Source organism: Eublepharis macularius, chromosome 5 (assembly GCF_028583425.1).
Source record: "Eublepharis macularius isolate TG4126 chromosome 5, MPM_Emac_v1.0, whole genome shotgun sequence".
Taxonomy (NCBI): domain Eukaryota; kingdom Metazoa; phylum Chordata; class Lepidosauria; order Squamata; family Eublepharidae; genus Eublepharis; species Eublepharis macularius.
The window spans coordinates 30,785,041-30,805,193 of NC_072794.1; the positions used below are offsets into that span (position 1 = coordinate 30,785,041).

The 20,153-nt window shown below is 46.8% G+C and overlaps 1 protein-coding gene across 1 annotated transcript in view; it reads right to left on the bottom strand.

Annotated features, from left to right (window-relative positions):
* OLFML2B (olfactomedin like 2B) overlaps positions 1-8,393 on the bottom strand; it is a 30,888-nt gene extending 22,495 nt beyond the window's left edge. The window contains exons 1-2 of the mRNA XM_054981995.1: positions 8,154-8,393; positions 2,567-2,830 (exon numbers count right to left, since the gene is read on the bottom strand). Of these exons, the coding sequence (XP_054837970.1) occupies positions 2,567-2,830; positions 8,154-8,306 (417 nt within the window). The 5' untranslated portion in view covers positions 8,307-8,393. The remainder of the gene's footprint in view (positions 1-2,566; positions 2,831-8,153) is intronic.
* Between the last annotated feature and the right edge of the window lie 11,760 nt (positions 8,394-20,153).

Here is a 20,153-nt window from a genome sequence, read left to right on the forward strand (position 1 = left end):
GAGGTGTGGCACCGAAAGACAGAGATCTCTCAGTGTGGCACCGAAAGTCACTGAGAGATCTCTGACTTTCAGTGCCACACCTCTGAAAATGCCAGTCACAGCTGCTGGCGAAACGTCAGGAACTACAATGCCAAGACCACGGCGATACAGCCCGGAAAATCCACAACAACCATCATTCTCCAGCCATGAAAGCCTTCGACAATATATTGCCTTTGCTCTGTTCAGATGTTACGATCCCATATACCACCAGCCTTGAAACCATGTGGATCAGGAGCGCATATTACTCACAATCTTCATGACAAATAAAGTCACCATGTTGCATGAACACAGGTAACATGCAGATTTACTATGTGCATACATAGCTCTGTACACATGAATGCAAACCCTGAAAAAAACAGTGGACAGTTTGCATGTACCGGTGTTGAATATGCATGTTAAGTACATGCCCTGCCCCTGTTCACACAACATGATTACTGCACATATTGAGAAGATCTACACGTGGTCAGTTATCTCTTGGCACATGTGATTCTAATGTTCCCTAAAGGCTCTAGTTTTGTCCTGAAACAGAACGGCCAAGTAGAAACAAATAGGATAAAAGATACCGCCCTGAGATCTTAATTGAAGAGAAACTGTATAAAAATCAAATCAAATAAAAACAGAAAGAAAGAAATCATGTTGCTATAAAGACTTACAATGCCTCTGTAAGAATCATCCTCATAATGCAATGGGGGAGAGCAGCTGCAAATGCCACTTAATGAGTTTCAAAGAACTGAAGACACCGCTGCGCTCAGAACCCTTACAGGTACTCCATCTCGGGACACAAGCACTGAATCGGAGCCTCCCGTTCCTTTATTTGGGGAGGCACGGTGTGCGAGAGGGAGTTGGGTCTGGGGTCTGTGCTGTAATGTCAATGCAGCTTCCAAGGGCGCCAGAGCTTTCCTAGATCAAGAAAATTAGCAACCCCATTCATGTGACTCGCATTAAGATGTCCATTTCTGGTGCTGTTCAATCGATTGCTTCACAGCTGTGTCTCAGTTTCAGTGGGGTCTATTAGACAGGGATCGATTCCCACCTCCACCATCAATGACTAACCTCAGCTATCTTCAACATGAGATTCACACTGGGAGGGGGCAGAGAGGGTCACTCACTATCTGCACAGTTGTACACAAGAAAGAGGGGAAGGAAGGCTCCTTCAAGTTCACAACATAACACACCTCAGATCATTACTGGCATGTCATAAACAATGCAGCCTACAGAGGGTGCTCTATTTCTGATGCTGTGTGCATAAGTGGGGGACAATGTGACATTGGGGAGGTGAGTCAGCAAGTGCTTGTGGGATGCTTCCATGTATGGCTGGCATGTGGGTGTCATCAACATGCCATTCTGTGATTGGTGAGCCTTGGCGTCACACAGTCACCACTGCAGTTGCTATCCTCAGCACCTTATAGCTGGAACGGTCTCAAAAGAATATTTTCTCTGTTGAAAAAGCAACGTGGGCACCATGCCAGTACTGTCGTGCGCCAGCATCCAGGGTTTAGAATTGCTCCATCAACCATTTCACTTTAAACGCCCAGTGTGGAAGCACTTACTTCAGTCAATCAGGGCAGAAGTTCATAGCCACACAGCATGCTTTTCAGCCTCTTGTCTCTTTTGCTATTGTGATACACATTCAGTTGCTTCCCACCATTACTGGTAGAGCCCAGAACTCAGCGAAGGTCCCACATCTGCTTGCACAATTCCCCAGCCTTACTCCTCCCTAGAAGGACCTCATTTTGAAAGGTTGGGAAGCCACCGCAAGGCCATAATAGGTTAGTGATGTAACAACTACACGTTCCTCTGCCTGCAAATTAGAGGATTAATCCTGCAGCATGGATGGTGGTATAGAGTGCCCTCAAGTCATAGCTGACTTATGGCTACCTCTGGCAGGGATTTTCATGGCAAGACACTAACAGAGCTAGTTTGCCATTGCCTGCCTCTGCAACCCTGGTCTTCAAAGGAGGTCTCCCATCCAATTACTAACCAAGGCCGACCCTGCTTAGCTTCTGAGATCTGACGAGATCAGGCTCACCTGGGCTATCCAGGTCAGGGTGCAGCATAGATACAGAGCAGGAACATAGGCAGGTTCCTCAAGGGAACCCAATTCTTGATCACACAGGCCTTGATGTGAACAGGACACCCATGCAACTGAGAACTGAGTCCCCACAGGCAACTTGCAGCTAATGTCCGACTACAAGGCCCCATGAAGGCCACAGGTCAAATGTAATGTACCATGTAGTTCAGCCCTTAGTCCTGACTTGAAAGTCTGCACAGAACAGAAAATGAAACGTATCAAAGACCAGTCAAAGGCAAAGTAGATCCAGAGTGATCTAGTGCCAGGAGACCCACGTTCGAATCAGAACGCTATAGAAGCTCACAGAGTAACCCTCGACCCAATTTGTTCCTGTGATGATAAAATGAAAGAGGGGAGAACAGTGTTGTAGGCTGCTTTTGGTCCACTGGGGAGACAAGCGGGGTATAAACAGAAAACTAAAAATCCAATGAGAATGGGATTTAGACATCAGCCAACCTTAAAATCCTTGCTGTCCGCTTCTCGCAGCTTCTTCAGCCGGAAGTCTCCCTCGCAAGGGTTCAGCGCAGATGGCGGAGCCACACATGAGCATCTGCATTCCGGTCCTGAAGTAATGGTTTCCACTGTGTAAAAATCCTCTGGTTTGGAAGCGCCTTCATTAATCCTCTGGCAGGCGCCTCGACCCAGGGGCCTCACCAGACACTTGCACTGACAGTCACCGCCTTCCGACACGGCCTTCACCTTGTCGTAGTCACCTAGCAACTAGTGGGTGGGAGAAGAAATATAAGCAGATCAGCTGGGCCTGAAAGAAATATCCCCCTCCCGTTTGTGTTTGCTTTACTCTGAGTTTGGGAAAAGCCTCAAACAGTCTGAGAACCTGAAGAAATAGGTCACTCAAAATTGCTGACTCTAAAGTTTTCCATTCCTTGGTAATTTGGGAAAGTAATTTTCTTCAGCCACCAAAGAGGGGAAAAAACACAAGCTGGTCAACCTCTCCACCCTCCCCACCCCCCAAAAAACCCCCCTTTGGTATTTCTCTAAAGATTTGAGGAAAATTAAAAGCTTCCAGCTCCCAAGCCACCCACCACCCCTCCAGAACGATCACACAGAAATGTAATGGGTATAATCCCTCATAAATTCTCTTGCACACTCCCCTACTGAAACGAAGATGCATATCAAAATGATGTGGCTTCATGAACAACACCCATTTGCTTCAGTGGGGCTTGACAAGGAGAACTTCCCAACAGATTCTGCCCTGTGGAATGGCTCCAGATTACACATATCTCATATTGCACCCAAAAGATGCCAGGATGTGCAGGGGTTTTGAAGCAGAAAAGCACACCCCGCTTGGCCAAAGTCAAATTCTAACTGTAAATGCAATCCAAAGAATTTCCTTTAGGGGGTATGGAGAGATCAAACACAAAAATGAAAGATAAATAATCTTAGAGCATTTTTTCCTTATTGTGCAGCATGTGCATGGCCTTTCCAGAGTCAGAGAACCTCATTCAGAAAACCCTTCTAGAGACCGTTCACATACAAACTAGGCTTTGCTGTTACACCACACAGTCAATGTTGGTTCCCTGGTAAGTGTATGAGGCATGTCTTTGCAGACATATTTGTGACTCATTCACACGACATTTTAGGTCTCATTGGGAAGACCCACTGCATGCCTGCTATTCTAGATTCCATTATACACAGTTCAGCCATTAGCCAAACTACAGTCGGTGTTAACTATCATCTAGAGCCCCAAACCATGGCTGGGATTCCAAACATGGTTTAGAGCCATTTGCTTACATTTTCCCTTCTTCTCTAGGTGGATTATGATGGAATAGCCACAATTTAGACATGTCACTTTATATTACTTATTTAAAATATTTATAAATTCTCCATTCTCCTGGCTAAGCCAAGTCCCAACTCAATATGAGTTGCAAAATAAAATGCTATTAAACTTCTGGGCATGGAGCAGGGGTCACTAGGGGTGGGAAGGGAAGGTAGTTGTGAATTTCCTGCATTGCGCAAGGGGTTGGACTAGATGACTCTGGAGGTCCCTTCCAACTCTATGATTCGACACAAAAGTCACATAATTCATAAAATAAAACCAAACACTTAAAAACAACCTTAAAACCCATGCTTTTAAATAAACATACACATTCGCAGTGTCCTAGACTCAGACCATTCCAAATGCTCTGCACAAAACCACAGTTTGCAAACACACTTCAAACCATGGCTTATTATTCTGCTTTGATTCTGACCCTAACCATGGACGATCTGTTAGGCAGGGGCTGTGTCTCAGGATCAGAGCATCTGCTTTACATGCAGAGGGTACCAGGTTCAATCCTCAGCATATACAGCTAGAAGTCCATAACCTGAGACCACTGCCAATCAAAGTGGACAAAAATGACTCTGTATCAACTTGGTGAAGATTCCTGAATCGTGGTTAGGCACAATTCAACCAGCTGGTAACATATGCCACTTGTGAGAAAAGGGTTTTACCATCTCACAGCAATCGGAATAAAGAGCTCATAAAGTGAAGCTCCGGAATGGTTTGTCTGGAAGATGCATCCGTAGCAGCCTATCACAATCTGACTCCAAATACTGCATCTACAAAGGGTTCTATTTCCTTGCTTGTTTTCATTTCACTGGCAGCGGGAAGACCTCCGGGGCACATTACCCCATGCACGTTTCGATCCGGGATTGTTACAACAGTCTTAAGCCTATGCCTATGCATTCAATTTAAGCCAATTTATTTCAGTGGCCTTAGACTGCATAAACTCTGCGTAGAGAAACTCTCCCCAGCAATATCAGTAGGACTTCTGCATTTCAAGGTTTGCAATTAAACTGCCATCATGATGGTGCTTTTTGGAAAATGCCTCAACCAGTTATGGGCAAGGTGTAGGGTTGCCAACCTCCAGGTAGTGGCTGGAGATCTCCTGGAATTACAACTGGTCTCCAGGCCACAGAGATCAGTTCACCTGGAGAAAATGGCTACTTTGGGGGTGGACTCTATGGAATTATGCCATGTCAAGGTCCTTTCCCTCCTCAAACCCCACTTTCTCCAGGTTTCACCTCCCAGATCTCCAGGAATTTCCCATCTTGGAGCTGGCAACCCTAGCAAGGTGGTATAGGAATGTTTTAAACAAATCAGTAAAATGGTCTCCAAAATGACCCAAACAGCTGCCCTCTTTCTAGCAGGCAATTGCTACCTTCTTCCTTGAGCTTGGTGAAGATAATACTTTGATGAGCAGGTCTGCTCCCCTAGCAACAGGAACTGATCCAGTAGGAGATACCAGTTTGTCTTCCTCTATATCTCTGTGCACACTTCTAAGAGTTGGACTAGTACACTATTCAACTGAGGTCAGGTTTGTGTCTAAAATATATCAGATGCCCACGAAGCATTGCTTTTCTTCCCAACAGCCAAAGTTTGTTCAATAACAGGGTAACCTCATTTAAGAAGTAGTCCCATATCTAAGTAACAATTATTGGTTACGTTAATGATAAAGAGCTGAAGGGCCCATCAACCCGACTGAAAGCCCTCAGGAAGAAAAAAATCCCGACGGAGACCAATTTATGGCTCGTTCAGCAACTGCTGGAGCCCATGGCAGCTGCAGACACAGCTGACTTTAACCACAGGTGAAAGCCAACACAAGCCGATGGAAAACTGCCACCGCCACAGGCTAAAGAATCACATGAATGCAGGCAGTCCCCGGAGATCAGACCAGTTGAAATCCCAGCCGCTGGGTTTAAAGGGGCAGCAGCTGCAACACCGGCAAACTACAGAAATCCATCACTTCACAGGATTATCGACTTCAAGCCAAGCGTTTCAGCTCTGGGAGGGATCAGCTTCTAAGTGCGGTTTATTCAGTAGCAAAAGTGTGTGCAAGGTGACAGAGGGCAGGATGTGATACGATCCCTGTGCTGAGAATTTCCAGCACTTAAGGAGTTCCCTACTAAAATGCTACTAAAGGACAGAATCCACTTCTGACCAAGATGATATTAGAACGGGCACTAAGCAAACGCATCACATTTGGAGAGTAACGCTGGAATACTGAATGCACAGACTCTAACTGAACGGGCTCTAGACCTTGATCACTGAGGTCAGAATCAAATCTGTTCAGTTGTCCCAAGGATCCTGTTTATTCTTTTTCCCACAACAGACGAACACAGCTACCCTTCTGGAATTACACCAAATCCTATTTAGGTATGATGTAACGCTGGTTCAAGATGTTTTCTTGCCCCAAGTAAGATACACCCTCTTCCCCTCCTGGGCCTGTGCCACTGCTGGCCGAGGCCAAGCCAAGCTTTGCCGGGGATTGGCGTGGACCAGGCCAGGGGTGGTGCAAGCCCAGGAGGGGATGCCAGCGCTGCTGATGGCATGGATCCAGCCGATCCCCTGCGGTGCATCCGTGTCCTTCGAGCGGTACTGCCCCAAGCAGTCACTTGGGTGGCTTGGCCAGAGAACTGACCCTGCTATGAAGGGCGAGGCTCGATAATCACAAACGCTTCCTCTGCCAACAAAGGAAAGATTCTTGCAATACTCATTGCACAGAAATGTAATGATGCCTCCAAGAGACTCGCTGTCATCCTGTGCGGTTAGTGGCAGGATGTATCTGAACACAACGCTGGAATCCCATTTACCCAGCTACAGGGGAGCAATCCTCATTGAACTTAGTGAAATTTATTGCTGAGTAAGCACAGACAAGCTCAAGGTGTGCGTGCAAGGCCTTTGGTTTAGCTGGGGTGCAGACCCACTCACAATGCAATACTTTCAGAACAAGCGCCTACATAATAAATCCCTGTTCCCAAAGATGCCTTTGGGAAATCATTTATTCCCGTTCCCAGTTAAGAATGGATTTGTGCATATCAATGTAAATATCAAACACGCTGCCTGACCTGGATCTGAAGATAAAATTGTACACGTGTTGCCCTGTGGAACTGGCACCTAAAGCCTACATCCATTTATTTTGAAACCAAAGCCCCTGAACTTCTGCCAAACTTGCCTCAAAACAAAGCAGTTCTTAAGATCCTCGCAGGGGAAAAAAGCTGTGGGGGGAGCTCTAAGTGCATCACCCCAAGCCCCCGACAATTAATTGGGGAGGGATTCAGCCGCCGCCACCCTCCACTGAACTGGCACTCCCAGCCCTCACCTGCTAACTGGCCTCCAATTGGCTTTGAGCCAAGAGGCAGAGTATACATATTTTAATTAAAAATAAGTACATTTGTGCCAAACCTCTGAACTGACGCCTGCTGCAGCTCATGCCTGTCGGTAAAGGCTGGTCCCTGCCCTGAGAGTTGTCACGCCTTGCAGCTGGACCCTAAACATGTTTTCTCGGAACTAAACCCAACTTAGCACATGCATGTTTAGGATCACAGCCTAAGGCCCAGCTGAGGGAATGGAATCCCTCTTCTCTACTGAGACTGTCTTATACTGAGTCAGACCATTAATCTATTAAGGTTAGAGGCCAGAAGTGGCTCTCTAGCAGTACTTTCACATCACCTATTCCTTGGTTCCCTTTTTTAAAAACTGAGAATTCAACCTGGGACTTTTTGCAAGCGATCAGAGAATGCATTTGGGACCTCGCGCATGCAGGCAGAGGGTGAACTTGGGATATTTGGCATGCAAAGCTGATGCTCTACCAGAAAAGAGCGAGAGTCCAGTAGCACCTATAAGACTAACAAAATTCGTGGCAGGATATGAGCTTTCATGAGCCACAGCGGACTTCTTCACTGAGCACCACAGCACCAGGGCGATGCCAAAAGGCTCCGGTCTGCCAAGGAGAGCTGCCATCACTTGAGGCTTTGAATTCCTTCGCCCAAAGTCCCCTCGAAAACACCTGAGAATATATTCCATGTTACTCCAGCAGCATCGAGTTCTTAGGCGCAGGGGCCGATTCCGAGTATTTACCTCGTGCAAACGATACTCGCAAAAAGAAATCCCGCAAACTCAACCGGCGCCGCCGCCTAACTTTCCTCCCCACCGCTTTCCCTCCCTCCTGCCGCAAGCCCCACTGGGCAGACCGGAGCAGGCATCGGAGCGCGCGTCTCCTGCGCCTCCTGCTCGGTCCGCTCCGCGCAGCCCCTCGGGTACCTGGGAGAGGATGTTCTCCTGGTTGTCCGCCTCGTCCTGCAGCGGGGCGCCGGCGGCGGGGCTGGCGCTGGGCTCGGCGCGGGCGGAGCCCCCCCAGGCCGCCAGGAGCGCCGCCCAGCAGCAGCAGCACAGCAGCGCCACGGGCCGCGCCATGGCGGCGGCTAGCGGGCGGCGGGCGAGCCGGGCATGGGGCGGGCGAAGGCAGCCGGCGCGCCTCTCTCCTTCCCGGCCTTCTGGCCAGCCGAGCGAGAGCCGGCGGGCGGGGAGAGGCGGGCGGCCGGGGCGGGCCGGGAGGAGGAGCCTCCTGGGCGCGCTTTGGGCGCGCTCGACGGCGCAGCACCGGCCGGTGGGGAGGCTGGGCGCGTCGTCACGTTGCCAACTCTGGCTCGGGGGATTCTTGGAGGTTTAGGGGCGGAGTCTGGGGGAGGAATTCGAGGAGGGGAGGGGCCTCCGCGGGGATAGGGCTTCGTAGAATCTACTCTCCAAATCTGTTCTTTCCTCCAGAGGAACCGATCTCTTGCCTGAAGGTCATTTATAATTCCAGGAGATCTCCAGCCGCCACCCGGAGGTTGGCAAATCAAGGATTCGGGAGGGGTCGATGGCGGCCGGCTCGCAGGAGGAGGGGAGGAGGAGCCGCTTCAACGGGGTTTGGCACCGGAGCCTGTTGGCAGCGACCCGAAGGGAAGCGTGCCGCCTCGCCCCTGGCCGCCCTCCGCCCCTGTTCCCCAGGCGAGCTTTGGAGACAAAGCTGGCGATCGGGCTTCCTCCCTCCCAAGCCCGGGCGGCGGCGCGGGCCTGCCTACATGGACTCCGGAGTGACTCCCGAGCGCAGAGCTCAGGCAACGCGGCTCTCTGCAGCGCTGCAGGTGCCAGACCTCGAACGCAGCGTGGCTGGTTTCAACACACGCGTGCAGAGGTTCGGGGCGAGCGGTCACCTGGGAGTTCCTTGCCCGGCGGCGATTTGTCTTTTAAAGCCGGTTCTCCGGAGCGCGCGCTGTACAAACAGATCGCAGATAGAAATATCGCTGCGCCTTTCTTAAATCAATGTAATAAAACCTTTGTGACGTGCCTGTCTTCATAGTCGAAAAGTGTGAGAGGATGAGCAAGATTCGGGTCCCGTGGCACCTTAAAGACCAGTATGAAAGCGCCCTATTTTGGATGGCTCGCTTGGCTGATTGCTTTCTCTAAAAAAAGGGTTGCGATGCCCAGATAAGGCAACCTTGGCTGAGGCGAAAGAGGTAGTGCCAAATTTTAAAACAGTTCTTCATGGGGGCGGGGGTCTGTTTCGAGTCATTTGAGTGAGCCTGGGAGACTTAGGGCCAAGCTACACATGACGAATGACACTTGAACAGCAAGTGTATTTCTCCCTGTTCACTTGCCCTCCAATCAGTCCACTTGCTGTTCAAGTGTCATTTGTCATGTGTAGCTTGGCCCTTAGAAGTGCCAGTTTGGGCTTATGTTGCTGAATGGGCTTAGAATGGTAGGTGTTACTAATGGCTACTTGCACACCCATTGAATAAGGCACTTTCAGTACAGTGTACTGTAGCAATGGTTTGCAAGTCGATTTTCCTGTGTGAAACAGTTGCAAACGATTGCATTGAAAGTGCAATAGCCACAAAAACAGCCTAATCTTCAGTTGGGGGGTTCCATGGAAATATTTAAGTTGATGATGTGGCTAGATCTGTCCATTGTTCTTCGCTGCCACAGCTCAGTGGAACATCCAGAGGCAGTATGTTGAGCATCAACAAGCAGGGAAGCTCTAGCTTTTATGCCCTGCTTTTTAGGCTTCCCAGAAGCATCGAGCCCTGTTGGAAACAAGATGCTGGACTAGGTGGACTCTTGATCAGATTCTGCAAACCTCTCCTTGTTTTCTAAAGAAGCAAAACAAATTCTCTGCATCAACCATTGCTACTGTTATTGGAGAGACACCTGAATGGTTTTTTTTCCAGGGCTTGCTTTGGAACAGCCAGCACTGGGAAAGGATGAACTTCAGAATTGTTGGCCGGTCAGGGCTCATTTTGAGGTGGAACAAACAGCAGTTCTGGTAGTTCCCCAAAGAGGTCACATGTCAGCTGCCCCCGCCCACCTGACTCTCGGCCATTTTGGGCCCGTTTTGGCCTAGATTGGGGCCGAAATGGCCCGGATCGAGCCTCTGACAGGTGTTAGATCACTCTCCCGCTCAGCAGCAGCCCGATCCTGACCATTTTGGGCCCCTTTGGCCATTTTCAGACCCTCATTGCCATTTTGGGCCCAATTTCAGCCCTGAATGGCCAGGATTGGGTCCAAAAAAGCCAGGATAGGTGATGTCAGGGTGTGTGGCATATGCAAAGCAGTTATGCTAATGAGACACTTCCGGTGATGCCAAGGGGTGTGGCATATGCTATTGAGTTATGCTAATGATTTCCTCAAGCTCTTTTTCTACGAAATGACCCCTGCCGGTCACCAATGCCACGGGGTAATCACCTAAGATGTGTAAGAATTCAAATGGCAAATCTTTTAATTAAAATTCATAACATTGCTAGAATTGGCAGTAGTGGTCCGAAATGAATTTATTTATTTATTTGGTACTTTTTAGCCTACCTTCCTTCCCTTACAACAACTCTGAGGTAGGTTAGGCTGAGCGAGTGTGACTGGCCCAAGGTCTGCCAACTTCACAGCAGAATGGGGATTTGAACCCACGTCTTCCATTTCCTAGTTCAATATTAACTACTATACCTCACTGGCTAATACAACAACAGTTTCTGAGAAAATATCCATGGGAATCCAGGAAAGCAATCGGCACTATGCAGTAACACCACAAGATTTAGTAGCACCTTAAAGACCAACAGAGTATAAGCTTTCAAGAGTTAAAGCTGCTGTACTATAGTAGTTAAGTGGTTGGGTTGTGATTCAGCTCTCTGCTGGTTCAAATCCCACTACTGCCCGTGAGCTCTGCAGGTGGCCTTGGGTAAGCCGCTCCTCTCAGCCCCAGCTCCCCAGTTGTATTGTGGGGATAATAATAACACTGACTTTGTTCACAGCTCTGAGTGGGACGCTAATTTGACTAGAAGAGCAATATAGAAGCACTATTATTATTAAAACTCCCTCAGAAGATGAGGTGGTAAAAACTAGATTTGATTGCGCAGGTTAAATACTTGTGTTGGCATCCCTCTTTCCCTGCTGTTGAACACAAGAAGAGCTCTGCCAGATCAGACTAGTTGCCCATCTAGTTCAGTATCTTGTTTCACACTGGTCAACCAATTGCCCTAGAAGACCAAACAAACATGATGTAGAGGCCAAGGCCTTCCCCAACATTTTTCTCCTAGCACGTGTATGCTAGGAGGTTTACTGCCCCAAATGTGGAGATGTCCTGACCCTTTTGTCTGACCCTTGCTGATTCAGTTAAGAGCCTTGGAGTTATACTGGATCCAACGTTACTACTTGAGGCAGTGGCAAAAAATGCTTTTTACAACCTCACTCTAGCCTGGAATATGTCTTCTTATCTCGACATGGCCAACCTGGCCACCTGGATCCATGCTATGGTAACATCAAGGCTTGCCTATTGTAATGTGTTATACAAAAGTCTCCCATCTAAGTTAACTAGGAAGCTCCAGTTAGTGCAAAATGCTGCAGCTTGACTGTTATCAGGAGTGATCAGGAGCATGAACATCACTCCCATCCTACAGTCACTCCATTGGCTACCTATTAGTTACCATGCTCAGTTCCAGGTATTGGTTATTATATACAAAGCTCTTCATGGTCTTGGTCTGGCATACCTACTGGACACCTCCCTCCCTATGTTCCTCTATGGCAGTTTCACTCATCAGTGTCTCCTGCAGGTGCCAAGCTGCACATGGGCAAAATTAACAGCAGCCCATACATGGGCTTTCTCTGTGGTGGCCCCTACCCTGTGGAACAACCTGCCTGAGGAGGTCAGGAGAGCCCCTACTCTCCCTGCTTTCCGCAAATGATGCAAAACCGAATTATTCAAAAAAGACTTTTTACTCAAATGGGAGGGCTATACTTTAGGGAGGGGGTCTCAGATGCTTTACTAATGAGTTAGGGACTGTAGACTTCACCACTAGGTTGCCTTACATATTATTTGTTGCTTTAAATATGTACTCCTATGTACTACCTGTGCTTTTATGTTTGCTTTATGTTGTCTAACGTCAGTCCTAGAAGTGATTATGTTCTGTTTCAGTATTCTACTTTGTATTGGATTCTTGCTAATGCTATGTCTTTGTAAACTTGTATCTATTTACCTTATGACATTGTTTATGTTTGGTGTAGTGGTTATGAGCACGGGACTCTAATCTGGAGAGCCGGGTTCGATTCCCCACTCCTCCACTTGAAGCCAGCTGGGTGACCTTGGGCGAGTCACAGTTCTCTGGAGCTATCTCAGCCCCACCCACCTCACAGGGTGATTGTTGTGGGGATAATAATGGCATAGTTTGTAAACCGCTCTGAGTGGGCATTAAGTTGTCCTGAAGGGCGGTATATAAATCGAATGTTATTATTATATTATTATTATGGAAATGTCCTTGATACTGTATGAAATGTACTTGATACGGATTGTACTAATCTCGTACTGTGTAATCCGCCTTGAGTCTCAGTGAGAAAGGCAGACTATGAATGAATGAATGAATGAATGAATGAATGAATGAATGAATACTTGCCATGGCTAGCAGCTTTTGATGGACCTATCCTCTTCAGGAATTTGTCTAATCCCAATTTAAGGCTAGTGGCATTAGTATGCCCGTCACCCTTGAGAATTCTCAAAAGATCACCCTGATCTACATCAAAGGGTTGTTGTGAGGATAAAAGGAAAGGGGGGTGAACTATGTTATAAGCCACTTCAGTTCCCACTGGGGGGGGGGGAAGCAGGATATAAATATGTTTATAGCTCTACAACATGGGAAATCTACCCCACTTTGAGTCAGTCACTACCTTATAGTTTCACCTTAAATTAGATAGTAATCCTTGATTCATTGCTCTGCTTGGTTTTGCACCTCATTTTTCAATATTGCCGCCATGGTTTGTTTAAATTCCAAAGTGACAATCACACATTTATTTACCCACATTACAGAAACGGTCATTTTATTTTAAGGTCTATTTTGGGGGAAAGAAGCACTAAACTTGCTATCATTGGTAGATTTTGAGGTAGCTGATTTGCTGAGATTGTGGAAATTGTGCCAGACGGTTTGCCTCCTGGCAAAAGACACCCTTTTTCAACTATGAAGTAAATTGCAGGTTTTTCATTCCCATCAGCTATAAAACAGCAAATTCCTTCTCAGCGGCTTCTCCATTAGATAGTATTAATCATTCCACTCCCTAGCCATAGACCGGGATTTCCTAATTTAGTTTTCAAATAAATCTTTCCCCCCAAACAAGCAGACATTTTAAATTAATTCTTCACTCAACGGGGATCAGTTTGAACAAAGCCCTAGGGGTTAGTTGTTCCTTAGACAACTCACTTTTGCAAAGTACTCCAAAGAAAAACACCATCAAGCCAGTAAAAATATCAGCAAGGAGAGGGGGGGGGGAAGCCAAGAAAACAAAGTTGCAATGTTAGCAATGAAAAACATGGTAAAAAGTTGACAGGAAAGGGGTTAAAAAACAAGACTGCATGTCCTTCCATTAAATAAAAACAGATGGCGAAAATCTAGAAAGCAAAAAAATGTAATGTCTCCTTTGCAAACTCCATGAAATTAGGGGTGTCCAAATTCTTCCCCCATTAGTGCTAGAATCTGTAGTTCCATTTAAGGTGAAAGAATTCCTGGAGCTGGACCTTGTATAGTTGGGGTTGGCTGCTGAGAGACTGTCTGTCTGTCCCGTTCCATTTAAAGTGGAACTGGGGTGGTTGCTGAGAGACAGAGAGTATCTGTCTGTCTGTCTGTCTGTCTGTCTATTTATCGAGTTTGATCCCATGATCTGTCAGTGGAAGGCGCCAGTCTTCCTGGCTTTCCTTCCCTGAGCAGTCCTTGGTTGGGAAAGAAGGAAAGGAATGATGTCGCACTTTTTCCACTTCAGCCTCCCATCTGGCTGCACATGAGTCCTGCAACACTGAGAATTAAGTTTTTCAGGGTCAGAAAGGACTTCTGGGGGAGTGGACTGCCAGGGGCGGTCTTAGCCAATAGGCAGGAAGGGCAACTGACCACCCACAGCTTCACTCCCATGATGGAGGGGAGGAATAAGAAAAAGATCAGGCTTCTGCCACCGCCACTCATGCCCACTTCCTTGGAGCTTGGGCAGCCAACTCACAATGACAGCCACTTGCTCCCACCTCATTTGGGGCTCAGGCAGCCAGCATCTGGCAACAGCCCTACCGTCTCACACAGGGCCAAGGCTGTCCCTTGCTTGGGCGGTGGAGGGGGGGGGTAATGATTCTGGGGTCCCATCCTGTATTTTGGCCCAGAGTCCCAGATCACTAAGACCGCCCCTGGGAAATGCCAGGAGAGCCTTTCAGTTGGATCCAGATCATGGATTACTGGGTTTACACATATGGATTAGTTGGTTTATGTTGACTACTTGGCTTATGTTTTTTTACATTTTGATTTAAAATATTTATATACAAATTTTCTGATACATATGTAAATTGGTTTCTATAGATACAAATAAAAATCTCAGTTGATGAGGATGCAATCTCTTTGCCGCTGGCAATTGTTTTCAATGGTTTTTAAGTGTGTAGAATAGCCATTGGCAGAATGTGCAAATCCCTCTCATGTTACGGGATGCGGCTTTGCCCTTTCCTTTGTTTATTGATGTTATTTATAATCTGCCTTTCTCACTGAGACCCAAGGCAGATCACGCATGAGATCAATGGCTGGGAAAGCCAATAAACAACACAATTGGGTTTGGATTGCAGAAATTTGAAAACAATCAGAAAACTGATACAGAGCTGAAACAATGCTGAAAAAGCATAAGCGTTTAAACCTGACGTTAAATGATGCAGAAATTACCTACCTGGAGCATACTTATGGCAACAAACAATACACAGTAGTATAGTCTACAGTTCCTATCTCTTTACTAAAACATCTTTCTGAACCATTTCCTTACTGTACAGCCTAATCCCTGTGCAAAAGAGCTTTCTGAATAATTCAGTTTTGCACAGTTTCCAGAAGGCCAGGAAAGTGGGAGCTTTCCTGACCTTTCCAGGCAAGCCATTCCATAACGTGGGGGCCACCACAGAGAAGGTGCATGTACGGGTAGCTGTTGATTTTGCCCATTGGCAGGGTAATACCTGCAGAAGGCTCTGTTCAGGGCTGATTCCAGATGACTAACCTTAAGGCGCTTCATGCCGCCCTCTTCCGGATCGCGACGGGGAAAATGCGAAATATCGCGTTTCCTCGCGCGAGTTTTGCGCATCATCGCGCAAAACTCGCGCGAGGAAACGCGATATTTCGCATTTTCCCCGTCGCGATCCGGAAGAGGGCGGCATGAAGCGCCTTAAGGTTAGTCATCTGGAATCGGCCCTGGTGAGCAAAACTGCCATGGCAGAGCATAAGGAGAGAGGTGGTCCCAGTTATCAAAGCCATGAAGGGGGATAGCCAAAACCTTGAATTGAGCCTGGTAACTATTAGGTAGCCAATGAAGCCCTCCTAACCTCTTCAGGCAGGCCATTCTATAAGGTGGGGGCCACAGCAGAGAAAAGGTAAATTTACCTGAGAGAGGAGGTGGGGTACTTAAACTCTGCAGAGGAGATGATCTTCAAGCAGGCCCTCCAAGAAACATACAAAAATCCTGCAAGAGTATGGGGTTTAGCTACATAATCTGCAGCGCCTTTGCTGGCTTTTTGGTCTCCATATTTTTAAAAGTGAAACTTCTGCAGGGTAGTAGACAAGCCTTGCCAAGACCATGTCTTCTGCAGAGCAACCAGTTCATTGCAGGCCTCTGAGCCTGGTGAAGCAGATGCTGCCAGGGAATGAACAACGGCAAATGTTCGGGCACCACAACACTCTGGAGAGCTGTGCACTTGTGTTCTGCATTTTCTGTTTTCTTGGCTTGCAGGGAACAAGATAGCCTTTCAGCATCATAGTCTCAAAATACTGGCTGACTCGCATCAAATTCTTCTACATGGCCCAAAACAGCCATTTTAGCTACAACAACAGAAAGAGAGGCATTGACGAAATTAAAACAACCCTTTCAGTCAAAAGCAGAGTCTGGCTTTTGAAAGGTGCTGTCACAAGTCCAGGGTGCCTCTAGCTGATGATCCCATCGTTTTTGCCAAAACCATATTGTGTTGTGAGAACTGTACAACAAAAATGTGATTAAGTAGAAACTATTTATTTACAAAAGCTATCTGAAAGATCCAGGGAAAAACTTACTATATAAACAAATTAGCAACACACACACACGCAAAAAAACACTGACTGGTTTCCCACTTGTCCTTTTTGAGCTTAGATATTCTCATGTCCTTTGGAAAACAGCTAACAGGCTCCAAGAAAGAGCAGCTGGATTTTTGCTGACTTGCACTACTGCAAAACTGCTGAAAAGGTGATACAAAGCACACACGACTAAAAATGCAGTAAGACATAATACATATCTTAAGTACTGCATCAATATAGTAGGGCTGGTAGCCCCACCCATGGTGGAGGCAGGGATCAAGTTTCTCACCGCCTCTCTGAGCAGCAACAGGAGAAAAATAAAATGAACAGTCATCAGCCAATGCTATGTTGTCGCTTCTGACAAAACCTAAAAATGACATCATGCCTCTGTAGAAATTAGCCAAAACTCTACAGCAAAGCCATAGAACTTTCAACAATCCCTGGAGATGACTGATGACACTTTCAGGCACCCTACCCCTCTGACAAATTTCCCAAAACTCTATGCTTTTACCATAGGGTTTCAGCCAGTTCCTAGAGGGGTGTGATGTCACTTCCTAGTTTCCCTGGAAGTGATGTCCCTCCATCGCTCAAAGGCAATCCCACATTCCCCTGGTTTCTTGGTGGCCAGGCCAGTGTCTTTCTGTTCCAAATGCCATTTTATGAAATCCTCAGCATTTTTATAAAAAACACTAAACGTGTGGTGGTATGAAAGTATACTATTGACTTAATTTAGGAGAAAATACTGGAAATGAACTGGCACAGTTAGGGTTTTTTAAAAAATATGTTTTGTAGCATTCGTGTATTTCCCCAAACCTGTCAACTGGAAGTTTTGATTCTGAGGCAGACACCAGACTCCATGTGAAATTACAAGGGAAAGATAATACCTGGAATTAATACAAACAAAATAAAGACATGTATTGCAGAGGGCAGAAAGATGCCTTGTGATGCTGGCAGAGACCCAGTTAACTAGAAACACCAACCTTACAGGAACACAGCATGCTGGCTCTTTAACCAGTGTTAGAGATGCTAAGCCTGTTACCTTAAAACACCCTGTTCTTTGGCTTGGCACCAGTAAGCAAAGGGCCCTCAGCCAGAGTCTCCTACGGAGTTCTGAGCCATGACAGTGGATGGCTGTTGACAGAGGTCTATTGTGTCAGCAAGGCTGTGTGTTGGTTCTCTGACTGCCCGTTCATCTGTAAAACTACGCATGGCCACTCAGACATGAATATATTTTCACTTGTGTCTGAGTAGGGGGGTGACTTGTAGACATGAAAAATAAAATGCTCTATAACATCTTTCATAATTCATTGTCTATTTCTTTCTGCTTGGATTTAAATTCCATACCTCTCCTGATGGCTTGAGTTCATGGCTGGGGTAAGACATGCTGACTTTCTAAACTATATCACGGCCCCATAGCACTACCCAAACCTGATAATTTTTAATAACTTTTTGTATTCAGAGACCCCTCATAACCTGGGATCCTAAACTGTAGTTCACTAAGTATGTACAAAGATCAAGGTCTGCTTGGGTTAGGCATAGGGATGTGGTGTCATTTTCTCACTGTAGGTAGGGGATTTCCCACCCCCAGCTCCTGTTGCCTGGCACTGCTCCAGTGGCTGGAAGAAGGGATTTTTTTTTAAATCACCATTGTCATGATGGCGTTACATCACTTCTGGGGAAAATTCAGAATTAATGTTGCGGCACTCTAGGAATTGCCAGAAACTCTATGGTTTTCTATGGAAACTATGACTTTTCCAAGAAGTGACGTAATGCCATTGCACCACTGGCACACCTCTGGGTCTTCACCCTCCCCAATTCCAACCAGTTGCCAGCCACCAGCTGGCAACCCTACTTGGGAAAGAATCACTTTAAAATAAAACCCCAGCTAAGCAATTGAATATGCAGAAAATAAGTATTTTAAGAAATTCAAATTAATCCTAATTTGCTTAATCCTGAGTCAACAAGGATTTGAAGGTACTCTCTCTCCCAGTTTGTTTCTGCAAGAAAGTTCTTCCCTTATTATATTTTGAAGACTAACTAGATACAACAAATTCACAAAGAAATCAAGATCTGAAGGAAGAGCATTAGATTATTTCCTTTATTGGACAAGATATTTCCCTTGTCAGTTAATTAACTGACTGATTCACCTTAGAGCAATCCAGTTATTAAAAAAAAATTAAAATTGACATTTGAGTTTTCAATTCTGAAAGAAATATCAATTATTTTGTGCTGAGAAATCCATTAGCACTCGCCAATTTTTGAACACAAGGCCTGAATTCAGTCAAACTCAAGACAACAATTTCCTATTTCTATTCCTAAAACATTGCAAATTAAAAGGAAGCATATCATATATGTAATTTGCAAATGGTCCCCATATGTGGATGCTTATATCCAAGAATTAGGACCCCTTACACAAGAATAAAATTTTTCAGCAAACCTCCCAAAAGTTGCAGAAAAATCTTCAACCCACAAAAAGATACATCCCTTGCCTCATCTGTTGGGAGCCAAGAGCGTACTTTACATCACCAACGGTGGTGACAGATCCTGGCAGCAGGCAAGGTGGACAGGAAACTGGCTGGCTACTGCAGCAGCAACATCAAAATAGTGGCCATTGGGTGGCCAGGAAAGGACAGTGCCACTGACCCCACTGCTGAGGTGCCAAAGCTGTGGGCAGGTGGCCAAGGCCAGGCTGGAGCTAGGCACGTGGGTGGGCGGCTGGGGGTGGCTGGAGCTGGGCACGTGGGTGGGCAGCTGGGGGTGGGGCAAAGGCCAGATCTGCAACTCTGCTGCTGAGGTGGCAAATTTGTGGGCAACCAGGGAGGAAAACAGGAGCCGCCGCTGTTGTGGAGACTGGCATACTGAGCAAGTGTCATGGCGCAAGCATAGGCTGGGAAGAGGCTGCACCAAGCCCAATTGCCTCCAAGCCTCAATGCTGCTGCACCCACCTCTCTCACAAGCCCAGCTGGTTAGTAACAGTGTGTGTGTGTGGGGGGGGGGGGAATAACAGGGAAGGCCAAGAAAAGCTTGAAGTGACTGTGGGTGGGGGGCAGGACAGAGAGCCCAGCACAGTTCCCTGGAATCCCTCCCCGTGATTTTCACACTCCTTACCCCGTTTTTATTTGTTTCTGCATCTTTCCCTCCTCCTTCCTCCAATGACCTCAGGGCAACACACACAGTTCTCCCCTCCTCTGTTTTATCCACATAACAATCCTGTAAGGCAGATTAAGATTGGTGACTCAAGGTCATTTGTATGTCATAACAGGCTACACAGATTCTGATGGCTACACATAAGTTTCCCCAGTGGGGCTAACAGCTGCTCTGAGGGGTGGTTTCAGCTCAAGAAAACAGCACTGGTGGTAAGGCTTAAGTCCCCTCTCTCTGGACTGGATCCAGACTAAATTTTCCAAAGGCTGAACTTTCCTGCCTCCCCCCTCCCACTGCAGCCCACACATCTCCAAGAAATGCTACTCCTGGGGGACAGGGAAGCCTGACCGTAGGAAGGACATGAAGGGGGTCTGCAGTGGGAAAGGGGAAATGGTGGAAATTGCCAATTTAGTTGGTATCCAACTTTCTGTGTGCAGTGGCTCCAATCTAAATTGGGTCCTCACGTGCCTAGGAATTAATTCTTGAGTATTGAACATAGCTCGTCAACAGGGTGTAGGATGGATCCATAAACAATGCATTGTATACTTAGGCC